Source organism: Catharus ustulatus, chromosome 8 (assembly GCF_009819885.2).
Source record: "Catharus ustulatus isolate bCatUst1 chromosome 8, bCatUst1.pri.v2, whole genome shotgun sequence".
Lineage (NCBI taxonomy): Eukaryota > Metazoa > Chordata > Aves > Passeriformes > Turdidae > Catharus > Catharus ustulatus.
Window position 1 is genome coordinate 31877513 of NC_046228.1, and position 21183 is coordinate 31898695.

Here is a 21183-nt window from a genome sequence, read left to right on the forward strand (position 1 = left end):
ATAATTGTTAATTAGCTCCCCCTCCCCCCAGGACTGCCTGACCCCTCGGCCGCAGGGATGCTTCCAGTCTGAGGACGGGACAGCTCCGAGCCCGGGGTTTTCCAGCCACACGTGAAAGGCTGGAGGCACAGACACAAGAGTGCAACAACACGCAAACACCCCCCACCTCCTTAAAACACAGAGACGCTGCTAATTGATTTTTCAACCCTTAATTTAATACTCCATCGCTACAGCCTTGTCCTCCAGCTCAGTTGCTTTGCCCTCTCCTTGCAGACCAGGGAGTCTGTCCCTAAAGGCTTGGCACGAGATTCCATGGGTTGGGATGTGGACCCTGAGCGGTTCCTGGGTGCCCTGAATGCCCAAGGCCTGGCTGTGGGGGCTGGGAAAAACCCCCTCCCCTTCAGCAAGGGGCTCCTGAAATCCCTCCTTGGAAACAAGAGTGGTTTGGGAGGGAAAAGTGATAGGGGAGCTTATGGTGCCCTTTGCCAGCCGGCATTAAAAATTCATGTGCGTGATGGGCTCTTCCAAATAAGTCCAGGAAGGATGAGTTCCTCCCTCCCTGACATGCTGGCAAAGCACTCCGGCTGCTTCCCCGCGCAGGTGGCACCAGGGCCCCGATGTCTGTGCCTGGGGACGGGCTCTGCTCCCTCAGGGCATGGGGTGCAGGCTGTCCGTGCACAGCGGGATGAGGGATACCGGGTGGCTGGAAAGCTGCGTGTCCCACAGGAGGGTGGGGGCTGTGCTGGGGGGTGACCTGGAGGGCAGGGAGCAAGGAATCCTGGTGGGAAGGGTGTGGAGTCCTGGATGGGGAGGGATGCAGGTACCCGAGAGGGGTGGGATGTGCGGTGCCCCAGCCGTGAGGTACACGGGATAATCTGGGCAAGGAAGGATGGAGGGAGGCGTGCAAGGTGCCCAGGTGCCCTGCCAAGGGGGATACCCAGCAGGGACCAACAGGGGAGTGCTGAGGGTAACACAGCCTGGAACGTGGGGCGAGGAGAGAGGCGGCATGCTGAGCTCCTTGGCGGGGCGGGATGGGAGGCAGAGCTCCCGGGGTGGAGAGCCGCGGTGCTGAGTTCCCGAGGCGGGAGGAATGGGATGCTGAGCTCCCGGCGGGGAGGAATGGGATGCTGAGTTCTCGGGGGGGCCGGGCCGGGATGCTGAGCTCCCGTGGGGGAAGGAATGGGATGCTGAGCTGCCGGGGATGCTGAGCTGCCAGGGATGCTGAGCTGCCGGGGGCCGGGCCGGGCGGGCCGGGGGGCGGCTCCACGTGGCTCATTAGCAGGAGGCAATTTAATATTTATGAAGTGTTCTTGTTTGAATCCCAAGTCTTCGGCTCCAGTTACAAGGAGCTGCGTCACCCTGCGATCACATGGTAATTGTTGCTATTTCCAGGATCCCAGCCTCGCAGAGTGGCACAAGAGCTCTTTCCCCTTTTCTTGTCCTTTTTCCCCGCCGCCTTTTCCCTTGTTGGCCGCTGTTTTCGGGGCGGTTTTCGCTGGCCCCTCGGCCGGCTCGGCGCTGGCGGGGCGATGCCGGGGCCGCTGCTCTGAGCCGGGGCGGGCGCAGCCGCTCCCCCGCCCCTGCCCCTGCCCGGGAGCCGCTCCATGAGAGCGGGACCGGCCCGGCGCCCCCAAAATGACCGAGCTGGAAGGGGACTTCACCAAGCTGTTGCTGCTGAAGGAGGAGCGGATCAAGGAGCTGGAGCGGCGCCTGGGGGAGAAGGACGAGGAGATCCAGGAGCTGCGGCGGCGGCTGCACAAATGCCAGTCCGTGCTGCCGGCCCCCAGCCCGCACATCGGGCCCCGCACCACCCGGGCGCAGGGCATCTCGGCCGAGCCGCAGACCTACCGCTCCTTCCACGACCTCCGCCAGGCTTTCCGCAAGTTCACCAAGGCCGAGAGGTAGGGATGGCACCCCTTTCTCCCCGCTCCCGCGAGCCCCGTTCCCGAGCGGGGTGGCCGGGACATCGCGTCCCCCCCGCCTGGGATCGCCGGCACGGAGCGTGCCCGGGGCGGGGAGCGGCTCCGAGCCGCCGGGAAGGAGCCCTGCGGGGGATCGGACAGCTCGGAGCTCCCTCCCTCCCTCCCTCGCCTCGCTCTTCCCTTGCCCGCCGCGGCTCCTGCGGCTCCCGGGGGATGCTCGGCCGGAGCGCGGGGGGGCGGCGGTGCCTCCCCGGCGCTGGGAAAAGTTTGCGGCGGGGCCGGGAAGTTGTTCGGTGGCTGCTCGAGAGCCGCCAGCACCCCCGGCAGCCCCGTTCCCGGGGCAGGTGCTACCCCTCGCCCCAGCTCCCCTTTCCCACCCTATTCTCCTCAAAAACGAGCCCACGCTGCTCCACCCGTGCTTTGCCTCCTGTTATCCCGGTGGAACTTGCTGATCCCGGAGGACTTTTTCCACATTAATGATTCCATGGTTCTGTTTCCCTGTGCTGCTGCCAGGCACCCACAGAAAGGGTTTTTTGGGGGAGCACGGGGTCTGCATCACTCAACCCAGGGTCTCGGGGGTTGTCCTTCTTCCATACATGTGGGAAAACGGAGGAGCATGGTGCTGTGCTGGCTGCTGGGGAGGTTGATGTGATGGAGGAGTTGTGTGTGACCACAGTGATGACCCTGCTTTTTGGACAGAAGCTGTGGCTGGTGCTTCTAGAGCAAGGCACAGTCTGGTGTCCTTTGCACGGAGCGATTTATTTAAGCAGAGCCATTCCCCACGGGATCTGTGCATGGGTGAGAATCCACAGCTCTTGCCTCAGCCCACTCCCCAAACGTGCCCAGACCAAACTCTAGCCCCTTCCTCCTCACCTGTCCCCTGCCCCTTGTTAATGAGTCTGTTGCTCAAAGGAGGAGAACTTGGCTTTGGGGTTTTTTTATTCATTATTGTTCTTTTCCCTGCCTGTGGTGATTTAACCAAGCAATCTGCTGTGCCCAGGGAGGTGTGTGAGTGCGAGCTGAGCGTGTCCGCTCATCCTTCCCTGGGGCAGCACATCCCTTTGCACCCCCTGCCCAAGGCAGAGCCCAGCTGTTGTGGATGGAAGAAGAAACCACGTCCAACTTTTCCTTCTGCTGTTGGTTTTTTTGGAGGCAGTGATCATCCTGAGCCTCATCTAGCACAGGGAAGGTGACAGTGACCTGCCACCCGTGGTGAGAGAGGCACCCAGTGTCCCCACCCTGTGTAATCACTTACTTAGAAGTTGCTAAACCTGCTCATGGCTCTAGCGAGGTTTAGTCCTGGCCTGAAGCTTTCCCTTGCTGTTCCCAGTTTGGGCTGGCAGGCCAGCTGCAGGAAAAGCTGTGTCCATGTGATGCAGCGAAGATCGTTTTCCCCATCCTGTATCATTCCCATCATCTGCCGATGATGTTTCAGTGGGCAGGAAAAGCTCCCGGTGAGGCCTGCAGGCAGTTCCAGACTGGAACTCTGTCCCCTGGCATTCCCCCATGCCTCAGCCTCGCTCCTGGTAGCCATGACAATGGTAACCAAGCCAGTCTGGGATTGCTTTTGGGTTTTAATTCTTAATTCTTCTTTTAATTCTGCTTAATTCTTCTCCCGTCTCGTTGCTGGGAGAGCGGCGGGTGGCTCCATGGTGTGCTGAGCACACTGCACCCACAATCTCCCTTTCTCCCCCATTTTAGTCCCAAATTCCTCCCCACCATGGGCCAGATCAAGGTGTGTTTTCAATGGGCAGTGTCTGGGTCCTGGGTGTGGCTCCAGGGTGCTGTCCTGGGGTCAGGGAGCAAAGGGCTGTGCTGCAGAGGCCCGTGCCAAGAGCATGACCAGCTTTCCCTGCTCCTGATGTGGGCCAGAGGCAGGAATGGCTCTGCCTGGTGCCAGCTCCCCTCGGTGTCCCTGGGGCTTTCTCTGGCTCTGGCATCTCAGAACTGCTGACAGCACTCGGCTGATTTATTTATGGGGGAGCTCATGCACCTCCAACAGCCTCCTGCCTGTGCTCCAGCGCCAGCAGCAGCATCCCAGCTCTCCATCCCACAGCTCTTCAGCTCCCTGGGAGGCTGAGGATGGGGAGCACCTCTTTTCCAAAACCCACAGACAACTTCCAGACCAAGAGGATGCTCCGGCCCGCTTGTTTCCACTTGCACACCAACAGAAACCTTTTTACCTGGGATCAACTTCCAAGCACTTTTTCATCTCTGAAGATAAAGATGTAGTCATTGACAATATAATTGTATTCATTTGTTGTGTGTAATATACTGTCAAGGAGTGTAAAACTGTCAAGGAGTTGAAAGCAGCAAACTACAGGATAACAGGAACTCAAACAGGAATAAATCCCAGCTGAAAGCAGAGAATGGAAATTGGTTTAAATATGTTGTGCCTTTTGTGATGCACCCCTGTCACGTGCAGAGAGGCTTGCAGAGAGCCAAAGAACAAGGATGTGTAAACAGAAAGGTGGTGAAAGATGTGTTACCTTTGGTCTGGAAGTGTATTTTTATGCTGTTGTTCCTTCTGATAACACAAAAATAGAAATTTTAACGGCAGAAAGTATTACTGTATAGCTGGCCAGGTGCATAGAGCTATCCACCTATCTATATCCAATCTGAAAATTAGATTTTCTTTCAAAATAGCTGCTTTCTGTGCCTGTCTTCAAAATACTTCCTCCCTGTAGTTCCTTGATCCATTCCTGCCAGCAGAGATTTGAGCTGAGAGCAGAGCCACACTTCTTGTAAATGATTCCTTAATTTATTTACGGTCAGTGAGTTTTGATTCACTTTTACCCACAGCCAGCGAGTGTTTCGGATCACTCAAGGCCTCGGGGCTGTCTGATCCAACACCTGCCAGTCCCTCACACAGAAGGAAAACCAGTCTGTCCCTGTTTTTCCTGGCAGGGTGGGAGCCATCCGTGGATGATGCAGCAACCACTTTGCTAAAGTGGTGCCCAGTTGCTAAGCAAAAGCACTGCAGATGATCGATGATGCAAAAAGTAAATGCTGAGGTGTGGCAAAGCCAGGACTAAGAGCTGGATGAGTCCTGCCTGGCCCTGCACCCATCTGTGGCTCCCCAGCACCCAGGGGTGCTCTGTGCCCTGGGAGTGATCGACCTGAGCCCTAATCCCACCTTCAAATAATCCTCCTTGGAAATTCCAGCAGCTTCCTGCCTTAATTCTGGGGTGCAATGTCTAATTCCAGCTAAATCCTGCTTATGTGGGGTGAGAAGCCTCCTTCAAACCAGGGTGCCATGAAATGACTTCGGGAGCTCCAGAGTATTTTTCGAATAGTGACTGAATCTTTGCTGAAGCCCTGGCCCTGCAGGCAATTCCTGTGTGTGGTTATATCCTCAACTCCCCAAATCCAGCTTGGACCGTGCCACCCCTGGGTTTTTCCATGCCTGTTTCAGTCTGACATGGTGCTGTAGACTCAACCTCAGCATCACTTAAGACAGATGAGTTTTCCCCACCTTGTTCCCGGTAATTTACCTGTCCTTCTTGACTCCCTAACTTTTTCTGCAACTTTTTAATGGATTTCCCCCCCTTTTTAACTTTATTTCAAGAAGCATTTGCCACAAGATGGCAGTGGGGTCTAACATTTAAGGCAAGGTATTGGGGTGTATTGTGGTTTCAGCCTCCCAATCCCGGACCAGTCCTCCTGAAAGTGGTTTTCCAGATAAAATCAGGCATGAATCCTTGCTTCTCCTGCTTCCACCTTCCCTGAGGTGTTGGGAGATACTTTGCTGAGGGGTGTTCACCCAAGGTGTTTAAACTCAGGATGAAGGGCTTTGGGTGGTACTGGGGATGGAGGGTTGGAGTGGATCCTCATGACTTTACACAGCAGAACTTGGGATAAGCTGGTGTTTGCTGGTGGTGGTGGCAGGATCAATCCATCTCTGGGGTTTGGGTATTGCTCAGACCAGGACCAGCCATGCCTGGGATAAACCTGGACAGCCTGGGAGGTCTCCAGTCCAAAAACTCAAGGCAAAGTCACCTTAAAAGCTGGACTGGGGCTGCCCCAGGCTAAAGCAGAGGTGTCCTGCACAGCCCTGCAATTCTCCATCACTTTCCCCCCTATAACACTTTTGTCTCACATCTCCACCACCTCTGGAGCTGCTCTATTGATGGCCTCCAACCCCCTGAGCGTGGCAAGAGGGATCTTCCCCCTCCCTGGAGCAGTGTCCTTCCTCCCTCAGCCCCTTTCTGGGAACTGAGCTGCCTGCCTGCGTTAATTTAGCCATGATCTCATCAGCTGCCAGCCACTAAAGCGATATCGATCCTGCGCTCAGCCTGCCCGTGAAAAACAACCCAGCTGCTTCCCCACTACCTGGAACCACCCTCCCTGGGGGTCTGGGCAGCCTGGAAAAGGAGCTTTTGCCTCTTTTTTTTCACTGGTGGAAGACCAGTGTGTGACCTGTGGCCACTATGTGACACTTCATCCTTTAAGCTGACGAAGGAGACAAACTCGTGAAATATTTGACACCACTCAGCAGCTATGTCTGAAATAGTTCAAACAGGGAGCTTTTGCTGGATCTGAGTCTGCTGTTTCTCTCTGTAAGGGTCAGCATCGCTTTGCAAAGCTCAGAGGAAGGATAGCAGTGATTTTGCCATTAATTACGACTCTAAAAACACCTCTCTTCCTCATTTACCCGTCCTCAATCCAGTCCCATCCGCTGCTGATGTGCTGAAACAGCAAATTCCTTGGATGCTTCATCCCTGGGTGATCCCCACCAAAGATCAGAAGGATTTTATTAGCTGGAATTATATTGGCAAAGGAGGAATTAACACTGTTCTCATTGCTTGTTGTGTTGAGAGTGCATGGCTGCTCCAAGGGAGGGAAATACTGAGGGAAGTTTGACAGAGTTGTCTAACTTTGGGGAGAGCTGGAAAATATTCCAAAGAGAGTGATGGAAGTGGGAGATGGACTCTTGGCTTGGTCCTCTCTGCTCATTTGGATGGAGCAACTTGTGGCATGAAGCAGTATTGAGTGAAGATGGGAGAGACAAGGGGGTTGTCACTGCAGGGAGAGGTATGACATCAGCCTCTGGAGAAGTCCAAGGTCAGACAAATAAGCACAGGAGGGTTTTAGAAAGGGAGAGAAGCAAACATTTATGGTTAATCAATGGAAATAATTTCCTGTCTTTTAATTTTTAATGGGCTGAACTCACTGCTCCCCCTTTCCCTGGGCATCGCTTCCCTTTGGTTTACAGGAGACTTGAAAACCGAGCCAGGATGGGGGGAAATTTGGCTCCCAAAGGGCATCAAATGGTGCCTTTCCACTGGGTACAGCCTGGCGTCCGTCTGTCTGTCTGTCACCAGCAGCCCTGGTCACCCAATCCATCTTTTCCATCCCTTCGGTGCTTCCTCATGGGCACAGCATCCTCATCACTGCCAGGGCAGCACAGCAGGAGCAGCTAAACTCAGCTTGCCCTTCTACCTCCTCCAAAAATAGTACCAAACAGGTATTAATTTATATACAAACATCTGAAATTAAAAAAAAAAATAAAAATGATTAATTTATATGTAAACACGTGAAATTAAAAAACCAAATCGATTATTCAACATGATCCCTGGTCCCGATGAAGAAAGGAAGGGCAGGCTGGCAGGATTGTAGTTTTTCTGCGTGGTTTGGGATGAAAACTTTGTCTTTGCTGGGTGTTTCTGAGGTCTGCCCCGAGGAAGGGCACGCACATCCCAAGGCTGCCCTCAGCAGCAGCAGGAAGGGTCGGGCTGGGCAGGGAGTGAGGCAGTGCCCATCCCCGGCTGACGCAGGCTCCGTCCCAGCGGCGTCATCCCAAATTCTTCCTTCGGCCTATTTTTAAATGCCTCAAGTCAAGGGAGCTTTTTGGAGCCTCCCTTGGGGCACAAAACCACAGGCCCAGAGATTTCAGGGCAGCTGCCAGTTCTCCATGTCCCCCACCTTCCCTCTGCCTGGAGCTCTGCTTCCCAATCCCTGAAAACCTGGTTACATGTAGGCTCTAAACCTCAGCTGTGCTCCCAGGCTTTTCACCAGAAACTGCTTTTTCCCCCTGGATATTTGCTGTGAGTGGATTTATAAAAACACAAAAAGCTGGGAGTTGGGATTGTGTTGTTTTTCTGCAGCAGCTTGTGGAGATCTCTTGGTCTGGAGCAGAAAAAGCGTCCTGTGTCCCTCTTGCTGCCGTGTTTTTAGAAGTGGCATGTGGATGAGGTGGTGTGAAACTGCTTGGCCTCACTCACTCTTCATTTTGCCTCTTTTTATAATTTTTATAATTTTTATAGTTTTTATAATTTTTATAATTTTTATAATTTTATAATTTCTGTCAGATTTTTAAAAATAATTTTGTCAGAATTTTCATATCCTTTTCGTCAGAATTTTCATATCCTTTTCGTGAGAATTTTCATATCCTTTTCGTCAGAATTTTTGGGTCACTTTTGTCAGAATTGTTTTGCCATTTTTGTCAGAATCATCCCTCGTGATGGAAAAGGTAATTCTCCAGTGAAAAATCCCCCTGAGAGGTGAAGTCTTATCAGAGTAAAATGGGACAAAAAGGACTAAAATAAAACTCTGGGTGCCTCTTTCCTAATGCGAAACTACAGAGAAAAGCCTTCCCAAGGTTTCCTCTTGGTTGTGGAGTTGCTGCAGGTCCTGGAAAATCTCTGACAGAGCTTGGCAAGGGGCTTCCTGAAAAGCTTTCCCCTCTGCCATGACCTCCTGAGTGGAAAAGATGAGGATTGCTTTTTGTTCAAACAGATTTTTTTCTGTGTCCTGCTCATGGGTGTTCTCGGAGCATTTTTGTTCCATTACTAATAAAACCCTGCAGTCACAAATGAGGAAGAAGATGCTAAAAAAGGAGGGAGGGAGGGAGGCTGAGCTCAGGCCCACGGGGGGCAGCAGGAGCTGGGATGATCCTGGGGATCCACAAGGATAAATGATTGAGATAATTTTGAATTTAAAATCCAGTTTTTGGATTTAATTCATGTTGGGGGCTGAGTCTGAGCAATGTGGAAATTGCTACAGGAAAGGGGGAAAAGCTCTCCCATAATGGGATCAGTTCTCTTCTGTTTGACTCAAAGGAGTGTAAATGGATTTGGCAGGGATTTTCTTGGTGATTCCTGGTTTTGAGACATTTTAAGGTGTAAAATGGGGTGAAAACATCCAACTCCTCAAACAGCAGCTAAGGGGGGAGAAAACAAAGAATTATTTAATATAAAATACCCAGAAGGAAACTGTGCAGATGGGAAGCAGGTTCAGGAGAAATATCTTAATATTTGGGGTTTCTGGCACAAAGTCTGCACTAAAGGAGGCTGTGGTTGATTGATTGATTGATTGATTGATTGATTGCAGCAAGCACAGCTGGATGGGAATTTTGAGTTGTTTTCATTTGCATTTTACTCCTTCTTGGGAGTTTCTATAAAATCCTCCCAAGTGAAATTCACCACCAGGATTTTAAGTGACCAGTTAGTATAAAAGTTCTGCTTTTAAAAAAATGAAATTCTATTGAGCTGTTTGTAGTAAGGAATCAGATCCTAAAGCTCAGAATTCCACTTTCTATTTATGTATCTGCACTGTATTGCCAATATTGAACTTTTTAAAACTCTTTGATCCTTCAGTTTCTGAGGAGCTGTGCTCTGTGTTATTTTTCCTGTGGTGTGTGGAAGTGGGAAGGATAACTGAGATTAATTCCTTGAGACCCCATGGAACTCCACCCAAATCCTCTGAGTGGCTCAACATGGTGCTTGAAATTTTTAAGCCAAAATTCAACCTTTAAGGCCTGGAATTGGTGGGAATAGCAGGAAGCAGTCCCTTAAAGATGCCTCCCAAAGGTGGCTTCCAGCTTGGCTGTTTGTAAGGAATCTCAGAAGTGACTGTGGAGCAGGGAAAGATGCAGGGAGAGACACCTGGGGAGTTTGCTACACTTCCTAAAAATGTATCTTAAAAAAAAATCAGGAAGTTGGAAGGAATAAATACACCCAGTGTCCCCTCTTGGTCCAGCCCCTGGCTTTTTTTTTTTTTTTTTTTTTGACATTCAAAAGAAAATAAATCTGTGCTTGTAAAAATACAGAAAGGTTCTGAAGGTTTGGAAAGGCAGAATGGAGAGAAGCTGGGAAGGAGCTCTCTGGGAAGGTGGGAAAAACACCAGGAAGTTGCTTTATTTGGGAAAATTTGGCAGCACAAGGGGTATCTCCAAGATGATTTTTCTTCCCATCTGCCAGCCCACCCAAACCAGTCAGGGAATTCTGCTTTTTTTGCATTTGATGTTTACCCAGTGCCTGGGGGGGGGCATTTCTGATGCCATTTCAGCCTGCATGGAAGCAGGGGAAAAAAAAATCTCCAAATCAGCCCTTAGAGGGAAAATTTCCATGGAATGACACTGAGAGTGTATTTTACCAATAGACAGCAGCCACTCCTTGGCTACTTTATTTCTCTCTTCTCTGTAGTTCAGAAAAGGAACTGTTCAGTATTTTAAAAAATAAAATACTAAAATGAAAGAGGCATAAAAGGTGGTGGTTGTGTGTGGATTTTTTTTCTCCCCCACCATTGATTTTCATGCTACTTTATGAAATCTGTGTCAAGTAAAGGGTGAAATCTCTGCCTTCCCTTTCATCCCATAATGCAGGGCTGGGCTCTCCCTGCCAGGAGCAGTTTCTCACTTTGATCTGCAGGTTTATTATCACATGTCCCATCCAGGGAAAAGGCTGCAATGCCTTTTGGGAAGCACAGACCCGAGCAGTTGGTCTCCCCTGCAGAAACCCTGGCATTTTAAATCTTCTTCCCCACATTTCTCAGCCCTGCTGGGGCAGAGGGACTTGAAGCTGGATTGAAATTTTTCCCTCCCCTCCATGACATTAAAATAACCACTTTAAAAAGGAAGAATTTCAAAGTGTTTTATCTTTTGATAGAAGAATGCTCGTGGCAACTTCAACCAGAAACTTGTTCTTCTATGGGAAGATGCTGGAAAAATATAGGCTGAGCTGGTGTGGGTATTATGAATATCAAATTTTTTACTCCATTGTTCCATATGTTTGAAGGCAGAAAAGCAAAAAAAGAAAGTGGAAATGGTATTGTGGGTCAACTGAAGACTGGTTTTGGGGAAATTTTGGGGTCTGATTAATCTCTCCTGAGTCTCTGCAGTCAAAATCCATCCTAAAGCAGTAGTTGCAGAGACCATTTGATTTTGGGACAATTGTGTCTCACACGCCCAGTTCCTGCTGCTGCTGCTCATTGGGTTGACCTCTAAATTGTAGTTTCTACTCTGAGATTAAAAGCAGGTACAGCTGATTCCCATCTTTTATGTTGGGCTGGTTGATTTCTATTTTGGGGAGCCTTCTCTTCCTCCTTCTTATTTTTCTTCTTTTCTTCTTTTTCTTTCCTTCTTCTCCTCCTTCTCCTCCTCTTTCTCCTTAGTTTTGTTGCCAAATACTCAGTAGCTAAAAACCAACTCTCTTTTTAAATCAAATGGAACACACAAGGGGAAACTTCCCATGGAATGATGTCATGAATCTCCCCAGCCAGCGTTTCTGTGATGGCTCCTGCCCCGCAGCACATGAAAAAAATCCACTGGAGCTGGTTCCCCCCACGCTGACTCCACTCCTGACCCTGCTGCGAGCCTCTGATTCCCTGGGAACTGGAAGCAGCAGCTCCTTGCGTGGGTGTTGTGCTCATGGTGTTCCCATTGCGAGGGAGAACACGGCGCTGATAAATCCCTGCATCCCTGTCCCAGCCTGCAGGAAGTTGGGCCGGCAGCGTCTGTAAATACGGAGGCTGTAAATTCCCTGACTTGGGGAAGGAGATTTTAAATTCCATTTGTGGCCACTTTGGAGCCCTTCTGGCAGGGCTGGGAGGTGCTGGGGGGCAGAGGAGGAATGGGAAGTGCTTCTGCTCCTAAGTGGGAATCTCAGGAGGTCAGCAGGGCTGGCTTTGCTCATCCAGCCCCGTTGGCTCATCTCTGGAGGTTTTGCTTTCACTGGCGTGTTTCTGTTATTAATAAAATCACTCCCTCCCCACCCCGGCTCAAAGCAGCCTTTTAATTGCATTGCATGGTTGCAAATCCCTTTTTCAGCCCAATTTGCAGGTGATTTAATAGAACTTGCTAAGCTCCTTCCATGAGATCTGTTTTCCAGAGGGCCCTATGGATTGGCATTAGTGGTCTTGCCTTAATTTTTCCAGCAATTAAATGGAGGCTTGCACATCCCAAAGGATGTGCAGGATTTTATGTCAGGCTGACACAATTACCTGGGATTTTCTTTACCTCCTAAAATCCTGGTGGAACGTTCCCTTTCCTCTGCTCTCCAAAATGTATTTTTTTTTTCATATTCCAGAACTCAGCAAAGATCAAGAGCAAACTCAGTGACCCTCTGGCCCACCTTTTGTTGAAAATTTTAAAAAAGCATTATGTAAAGACCTGAACCACAGTATTTTGGCTGTCCATATTAATGTCCTATGTTTTATCTGTTCAGGTGCTGACCCATAAGATCATTTTGTATCCAGGGACTTGCCCAGTATTTTCCTTCCTAAGGCAGCTGTGACCATGAGTTTACTGCCCCATGATGTGACTCTTCCTGTCCCCTTCAATTAATGGGAATTGATTGGGATTTGGACAATTTTAGTGTGATGTTGATGGGCTGGAGGTTTTTCTTTCCAGCCCTTGCTGCCTCGGCCAAGATGCACTAATACTTCCATTTCATTGTACAAAATTCCTCCTCTCTTTATTTTATTTTATTTTGACTCCTTTCCTTTCAATCTGAGTGCCTGGCCCTGAGAGCAAAGGTGGTTTTTCACCTGGAGAACACCAGGATTGCCTCAGGTCTCTTGCTGAGGATATGAGGGTGTTCTGGTGAGGTTCCTTCTGCCTTTTTCTCTCTGCTGGTCTCATCCCAAGTGCTCCTCTCCCCGATCCACATCCTAAGGAGCAGATTTAAGGACAGGATTTGAGGGAAAAGCTGAGGTGCTGTTTCAGGCTGCTTCTGCTCACAGCAAAAGCTGCTTGAGCCTGATACTGCCCTGATGAAGCTATGGAGGGAACGATTTCCCAGTGTGGGGGAAGCATTTTCCACTGACATTATCTCAGTTTAGCCTTCAGACCCCAAGACAAGGATAATGGGATAATTACAGCCCCATTTGATGTGCTCAGGCATCGCTTTCATTACAGACAAATGCTCCTGGAGAAAGGAAATGTCATCCCATTACTGGCTGATCTTTAAAACCTCGAGGTGCTCGCTCACTTTTGCCTTCCCAAATCCGGTTTCCACTCGTACACATCCCCAGCCATATCCAGGGTTGTGACTGTGTTCATCAGGCTGATAAAGCAGGCCTGGACACTCAAAGAAATGAGAATTTACTGGTCTCTGACCAATAAAAGTGTCCAGGAGGTTAAACACAGATTTGTCTTTTTAAGTGGGCTTCTCATTCAGGAGCACTGGAGGGAAAATCGGGCTGGAAATGAGGAATGGAGGAGGTTTGTTTGGGATTTGGAGCTTTGGCATCTCCCCAGTAAGATCTGTGGAATTTTATTGCTCTGCAAAACTGCCTGACAGGAGGGGGCAGCCAGGGGCTCGGGCTCTGCTCCCAGGGAGCAGGGACAGGAAATGGCCTCAAGTTGCTCCAGAGGGGGTTTAGACGGGATATCAGGGAAAATTCCTTCACCAAAAGGGTGGCCTTGGAAGGGGCTGCCCAGGGAAGTGGTGGAGTCACAGCCCTTGGAGCATTCCAAAGCTGTGGCTGTGGCAGCTGGGGACACGGGTTAGAGGTGGCCTTGGCAGTTCTGGGGAATGGTTGGACTCATCTCAGAGGGTTTTCCAACCCTTAGGATTCTTTGTGGAGCATGAACCACTAAGCCCTAAAAATCCCAGCGTGATGGCAAAAGAATTGTCCAACCTGGGCTCTTTCTCCCGCTTTTTCTGCATTGCCAACCTCCCCATAATTTCTCAGTTCAAAAGAGCTTGGCAAAATAGTTGGTGGTGCAAGAAAAGAAAGGGTTTGGTACCACGTGGAAGAACCAGGGCTGGATTGGGTCTTGTCTGAGCATTAATTTAAATTCAGTGTAAGACTGAGCTGACAGATGAATTTTATACCATCTCCCTCCTGGCCATGGCTTCTGGGAGGGAAAGGAGATCTGGGAGAAAAGTGCAGCTTTAACACTTGGATTATTTCAGCTTTATCTTCCACGTGGCTGGAAATATTTGATGCTTAAGGCAGTGACAGAGCCATAAAACCCTGACAAAATGCAGGGGACAACCCTCAGCTTAATGCTGGCAAGTGGTTAAAAAAAGCTCCCAAAAACTGATGCCTCAGTTGCCAGGGAATAGAGACAGGGAAAAACTGCAGGGCTGCACAGCCCCCCGGCTTTCCTGGGAATGAAAAAAACGCTTTCAGCTCTGCCTCCCCACCCTCTGCCCTGGTGAAGGGCCTCACAGAGCAGAGATCTTTATCCAGAAGGTTTGAATCAGGGCTGTACACGGCCGTGGTGCCCTGTGGATAACCACAGCACCCTCCAGGAGCTGCCCATGGAGCCGGAGGTCGCCCTGGCCCGGCGGCACCGGAGGAGGCTGAAAGGGATTTTTATCGGAGAAACCCCGGGGAAGGATTCCTGGGGGGAAGCTGCCAAACCCCCAAACCCAGCAGAAAGGAGGGGAGAAGCCTCTCCTGTTTGCTGGAGGCTTAGCCGTGGAAAATATCTTGGCACAGCTCTTTGGGACTGGAGGGGACGTGGAGTGGCTGCGCTGGCAGCGGAGACTCCAGAGGGGAGAAGATTTGGGGATAAACACACTTGGGCAGGAAAAAGCTGTGTGGTTTGGGGGTTTTGGAGCAGAAATCTGCTCAGCTGTGGTGGTGATGGGCACTGGAGGTGGCACTGCTGACCTGGAGCTGTGGGTGAGCCACCCCTTTCCCAGGGATTTTGTGCACATGGATATTTATCCTTGTTCAAAATAGGTGCCTCGTTTTTTATGTGGATTTACCCATCTCCCAGTCCTTGTAAAGCCTTTTGCTGCTCCTCCAAAAATGTCACTTGATGCTGAACGTTTAGTCAATTATAGCATTGATGTAATGTAAAATAAGATTCTTATTCTGACTTTTTTTTTTTTTTTCCATAAGCCCCTTCTGCCCTTGACAAACACCAGCTCCCAGGTATTTGTTTACCTTCTTCAACACCATCTCCAGGTGCTGTATCTCCTTGCCACAAGGGGGAATTTTAGCACTCTGAAAAAGCAGTTCAGCCTCAGCCCCCAGGAGTTACAGCTCCTTGGCCTCAGGCTGTATCCTGTCCTGTGAGTTCATGGTTCCCTACTCACACACCGGGCAAACTTATAGATTATAGGGGAGGAGTGTCTGTGCCTTGCATTGTTCTCCCTTCCAACACATTCCATCAAGGAACCAAAAGGAAAAAGTGATTTTCCGCCCCCACCCCAACACCCAGATTCCTTTGAAGTCACTGGCATCCCCTATAAATCAAGTGCTGGATGTGGGGAGGTTTAAAACACAATATTTTTGGTGGCAAAATACAACCCCTTCCCATTTTGCCTGCTGTGATTCCCGGGATAAAGCGGAATTGGGCCCAGTGGGGCAGGGCTTGGCTCTGCCTGACAGGTCCAGTGGCTGGCACTGATTGCCAACAACTCCTTTGGAAGAGCTCCAGGCCATAAATAATTAATACCTGCTGAATTATTCAGGCTGGGCGTGCAGCAGATGAATGCAGCGAGCTGACCTGGCTACGAATGAGTAATTATGTTAATTAACCCGTGCAGCTCGCTGGAGGTGCAATTAAGTTCATCCTTCTTTTGGGCTGCTGTGATTTTTCAGGAACAGAAATGAGATGAAATGAAACAAACTGAAGCTGCAGTTACAAGAGATGGGTTAAACCGTGTGGTTTCAATGATCAGCAGACGAGCTGTGCTCTAATTCAGGTGGATTTATGTTCCAGCAGCCCTCCGTTCCTTCAGGGGGGAAACAGGTACATTTTTTAAAGCTTTAATCACTGCTCTCTGCAAGAACTTGAAGATGCTTCTGCAGATTTAGTAGTGTGATGTGCCAGTCTCCTCTTTTTATTTCCTGTGTGTTGCTGAAGAGGAACAAAAATTAAAGGAAAAAAAATATTTAAAACCCATTAGTGTAATGAAATGAGCCCTAATAATGCTCTACAAATTGAAAACTTGATTTTGCAAACACACCACTTGCCATTCAGTGGCCAGCAAAACCTGAGTTCATGTTTAAAAGCTTTTCTGGTGAAAAGCAAAAAAGAACTTAGTTACAAGTGGAGAATATTTCCATTTCCCCCTTGCTCTTCTGTTGATAATAAGCATTGCTTTGCACTGTGAATAATTGGAAGAACCCTGTTGGAATTGGGTTCATGAGAGAGAAGTTTAAGGAATGCCTGAGATTTTTCCCAAGCTGACATGGAAAGGATCTGCTCAGAGCTTTGCCTCTCATCAAGGAGTTATCCACTGAAAGGCTCCAAACCTGCTCCAGCCCTGAGGGTTTTGGTGAAACCTTGAAATCAGAGAAGTGAGGGGTGTGTGGAAGTCTATGGTTTCTCCTCCTTTTGAAAGAGCAGAGATGGCAGAATGTGGCTCATCCATGGGCTGGACTTCAGATTTGGGATTCCCACCTCCAATTTCACCTCCTGGTAGGAATTTTATACTACTAAAGAATTGGCTACTAGGAGTTTTCACCTGAGGATTGATTTATTTTCTTGAATTGCTTAATCTGCTTGGGTTTGATTTGCCTCTTGAAAACTTTGTTTACCCCCTGTCCTGGGCATTCCCTACAAAAATACAGAGATGCCTGGGGGACAAAAAACATATTCACTTAAATTCCCCATCCTACTGGGGCTCCTGGGTCAATTCTTTTCCCCTAATTTACCCCTCCATGCTCAGCATTTGCTGTTCTGCTGCCAAATCAATACTTCTGGATTCTAGAAATTGCCTGGAAATTGCATTCATGGTTTTTAAAATCAGAGTTTACTTGTAAAGCTCAACTTTATCTGTAGATCTGAGCAGTTTGGGAAGTCAGGGTTTGTTGTGAGGTTTTGGGGAGGTGATGGATTAACTGCAATTGCAGTGAAATATTTGTGGTATTTAAATTTAATTGACTTTTCTGGGAGCTTACAAGAGAATAAAAATGGAGAGTAAAAAGAGCCAGACTCCTGAAAATGGGGTAATTTAAAATTCAAAGAAATGAGACAAAATGTGGCATGTATTAGCGAAAATAAACCCCCTTCATTTTTCAAATTGGTCATTAGTACTAAAAAAATAGGGATGTTTGGGTCTGTGTGTCCTGAATTCTGTGTGCACACTCAGAGTGGTTGGGAGTCGAGCCAGGAATGGGTGCAAATCAATGCTTTAATGTGCATTACTACAGAAAATCATTGATTCCAACTTGCATCAGATCCATCTTTTGCAGCTCTTTAAGGGGGAACAAAGAGATGGCATTATTTTAGTCTGGTATTATTTATCATACCACAGGAATGGTAAAGAAAACCCACCCAAAATGTAGTGTCTGCAGGCAGAGTTGTTACAGCTCCTAAATAATTTCGTTTATTGGGCAAAATGAATATTAAGCAGAAGCAGGCTGTGAGTTTGATTGCTGTAAGGGACCTACCAACAGTGTTGTGGGTTTATAAATGCCGGGTTTATATAAATAAGACCCTTCAGATGGCACATACTCACTTTTTGGGGAGTTGTAGTTGGGTAACTCGAGAAAAAGTTGTGGTAGCCCCTTGCAGAGAAACGAATAAATTAATGTGTTAAAGCTAGGCTTGAGCAATGGTATTGCTAACTTTTTTTAATGCGATGACTATTTTTGATCGTTATATTGCATTTCGGTTGCTTTGGGGTGTTTTTCACTTTCTGTTTTGTTGGGATTTTTTTTTTTTTTTTTGTGGTGGTGTCGTTCGCCCAAGTGCTTGGTGCGAGGCTGCAGCAGGAGCAGGGCAGCAGAGGGCGGCCGTACTCCTTGAGTTTGTGTTCCCTGCTCCCGGCAGAAACGGGGATAAAAAGCAGGGGAAAAGGGAGGAATGTGGGGAATGCTGTGCCTGCCCCAGCTGCTGCCCATGTAAGGGAGCAGAGCACAGGGGAGGTGGCACAGGAACCGCGTCATGCCCAAAGCATCAGCTGCAAACTCTGTGCTGATAACCCTGGCTTGGGAGCAAAAGGGAAAAGGGAAACAGCGGGTGCAAAGCAAAAATAAAGCGATTTTTGTGCGCGTGGAAGGGGGCAGGGGTGGTTTGGAAGCGGGCTGTGGGTTGGCGCTCCTGTGCAGGGAGCAGGGATGGGGAATGCTCTGCTCTCCCTGCTGCACAGAGCAGGGTTTGTGCCTCGTCTTGATCCTTCCTGTTCTGCCAGTGTGCCCATCTGGAGATGGGTTTGGCCACTGGGCTTTATATGCTGGGATTGCAGAAACCAGGGAAAGGGGAAAGGGCCATGTTGCCTGAGGCAGGTTGCTTAAGGAAAGCAGAGGAGGTAAAGCTCCAACACAAACAGTTCTTGCAGAGAAATCACCTGGTCCCAGCACAGGGAGGGACCTGGAGCTGCTGGAGAGAGTCCAGAGGAGGCTGCAGGATCATCACAGGGATGGAGCAGCTCTGCTGGGAGAGTTGGGATTGTTCAGCCTGGAGAGGAGAAGCTTTGGGGTGATCTCATTGTGACCTTCCAGGGACTACAGGAAAGGGTGAAAGAGATTTGGGACAAGGGATGGAGAGACAGGACATGGGAATGGCTTCCCACTGCCAGAGGGCAGGGTCAGATGGGATATTGGGAAGGAATTGTTCCCTGGCAGGGTGGGCAGGCCCTGGCACAGGGTGCCCAGAGCAGCTGTGGCTGCCCCTGGATCCCTGGCAGTGTCCAAGGCCAGGCTGGATGGGGCTTGGAGCAGCCTGGGATGGTGGCAGGTGTCCCTGCCCATGGCAGGGGTTGTATGGGATAAGTTTTAATGTTCCTTTGAACGCAAACCCTTCTGTGATTATATAAAATATCAATACCAGCCTAGGAATCTTTCTTTCCCGACCGCAGAGAAGCAGACCCAACACACTTTGCCTTTGCAGCAAGCAGCATTGCTTCCAAAATATTTTTTCCCATTAGGTTTGAGGGAGCTCCCAGTAGTTGGTGTCACAATTCCCCAGAAGTGACAATTGTGCTGTTTTCCACTCAAAGCAAAGACTGAGAGCTGGGAAGAGGTGCACAGCTGAACCTTCCTGGCATGTTTGAATACTCTGCCATGGAGAGGGGTTAAGGTCAGAGGAAAAGCAGCTGGGAATGGAAGTGGAGGGAGGAAAACCAGGGCAGGTGAGGAGGTGGAGCAGTGCCAGCCAGGAGGGAGCCCTGCACCTCAGCCAGGGGTTTGGCTGCTGGTCTGAACCAGCAAGGGAAGAAAGGTGAGGATAAAAGCTCTGCCCATCCCCTGACTCACCCAGGGCACTCAGCTGAGAGATGTTGGCAGTGCTGAGGAAATCAGGCGAGTGCTGGTCTCTAATGCTCTGATGAGTAGAGCAATCAGTCCCTGCAAACACTGACAGAGAAAACGGTGAATATAAACATTTTACACACTCTGAGAGCCCAACTTGATGGAGTTCCCCCAAGCATAAATAAGAAATCGCTGTGGAAGTCAGTGGAGCGCTGTAAAACCTTTGTGAGGCCTGATGTTTGCAGATTGTGCCTGGATGATTCATGGATATTTCCTTGGTACTGTAACAAGCTGGGCCCTCTGTGGGGTGCAGCCAGTGATTCTGAGCCTTAAATGATCACAGGGCTCAGCTCCTGTGGACAGAGCTTTTTGGGAAATGTTCTCGGAGAGGAAGGGTTTAGCATTGCTGGAATTGTGGCCATAAACACCTGTAGATCCCTAAATAAGAGTCAGGTGCTCCAGTGGAATATTTGCAGTTCCTCAGGACATGCAAATGTCAAGAACTTCAGGATAAATTCTGGCACAAATCTGTTTTTAAAAAGGAAGCCAGCTCTCAGTGCAACTTAAAGAAATACCAGCCTGTTTTCCAGGCATGTAAACCTCACATTTAAAATCGTGGCTTGTGTTTATTGTTATAAACACCCAAAACAACCAAATAATATTTTTTAATAAGCAGAGGAATTAAACTGATTGTATAAAGAAACACAGCACTTGTTCTCAATGCATCATGAAATAATGATGCATTGGTAACACACTGGTTATTTTCATATCGGGGGAGCGGAATTTGTGTTTATTTCTAATCCAATTTCAAATATAAATGAATTGTTTTGAAGGCTGGATAAATCAACCCAACAGACCAAGGCAATTATGGGAGGTGAGTGGTGCATTACTGGCGAGGAGAGATAAGAAACACTGCTGGGTCTGAAAGGGTGAGCAGAGCGAGCACCTGGAATTGCAAATGCTCAGGGCTGCTGAGAGGTTTGTCACCGTGAAACCCCTGAAGTGGAGGAATCAAACAGCCTCGAAATGAGGCTGGAGAAACGAGCTGATATCAATTAATAATTGGGGGGTGGGGATGAGCCTCTTGCTGTTCTCACCTTCCTGAGGATTTTGCTTTCCACCTCTTGCAGCCAGAGCACCGTGACTAAAACAATGAGCGAGGTGCACAAGGCAGTGCTGGTCAGAGAGGGGAAAAGCTGAAACTGAGGAGTTCAGCTGTGGTTGTGTTGTGTTTTAAAAGGAGACAGTGAAGAATTGCAGCCATCTCGAGGAACAAATCTCATTTTTGGTGAACCCAAGCTTTTCCCAGCATTTGACAAGGACCAGTACTCTGGCAGAGTTGGGATTGTTCAGCCTGGAGAGGTGAAGCTTCAGAGTGACCTCACTGTGGTCTGCCAATGCCTGAAGAAACTACAGGAAGTGTGGAGAGAGACTTTACAAGGGATGGGGTGCCAGGACACAGGGAATGGCTTCCCACTGCCATAGGGCAGGGATGGATGGGATATTGGGAAGGAATTGTTCCCTGGGAGGGTGGGCAGGCCCTGCACAGGGTGCCCAGAGAAGCTGTGGCTGCCCCTGGATCCCTGGAAGTGTCCAAGGCCAGGTTGGATGGGGCTTGGAACAGCCTGGGATGGTGGAAGGTGTCCCTGCTCATGGCACAGGGTAAAATGAGCTGAGATTTAAGGTTCTTTCCCACACAAACCCTTCTGTGTTTCCAAGGGTGCCCTGGGAGCTGCAGTTGCTTGCTGGAGTCCCACATAAAGACAAGCCAAGAAGTGATTTCATGTGGAAAAGGTGTAGAACAGATGCAGTCCAAGGAGGAATGTGTAGAGGGCAATGAAGGTCACAGGGTCACTGAGCATGGGCTGTCCTCAGCAGC

The 21183-nt window shown here is 49.2% G+C and overlaps 1 protein-coding gene across 1 annotated transcript in view; it reads left to right on the forward strand.

Moving 5' to 3' along the window:
• The first annotated feature begins 272 nt into the window (after nucleotides 1-272).
• PRKG1 (protein kinase cGMP-dependent 1) overlaps nucleotides 273-21183 on the forward strand; it is a 358167-nt gene continuing 337256 nt past the window's right edge. The window contains exon 1 of the mRNA XM_033066125.2: nucleotides 273-1901. Coding sequence (XP_032922016.1) covers nucleotides 1636-1901 — 266 coding nt within the window. The 5' untranslated portion in view covers nucleotides 273-1635. The remainder of the gene's footprint in view (nucleotides 1902-21183) is intronic.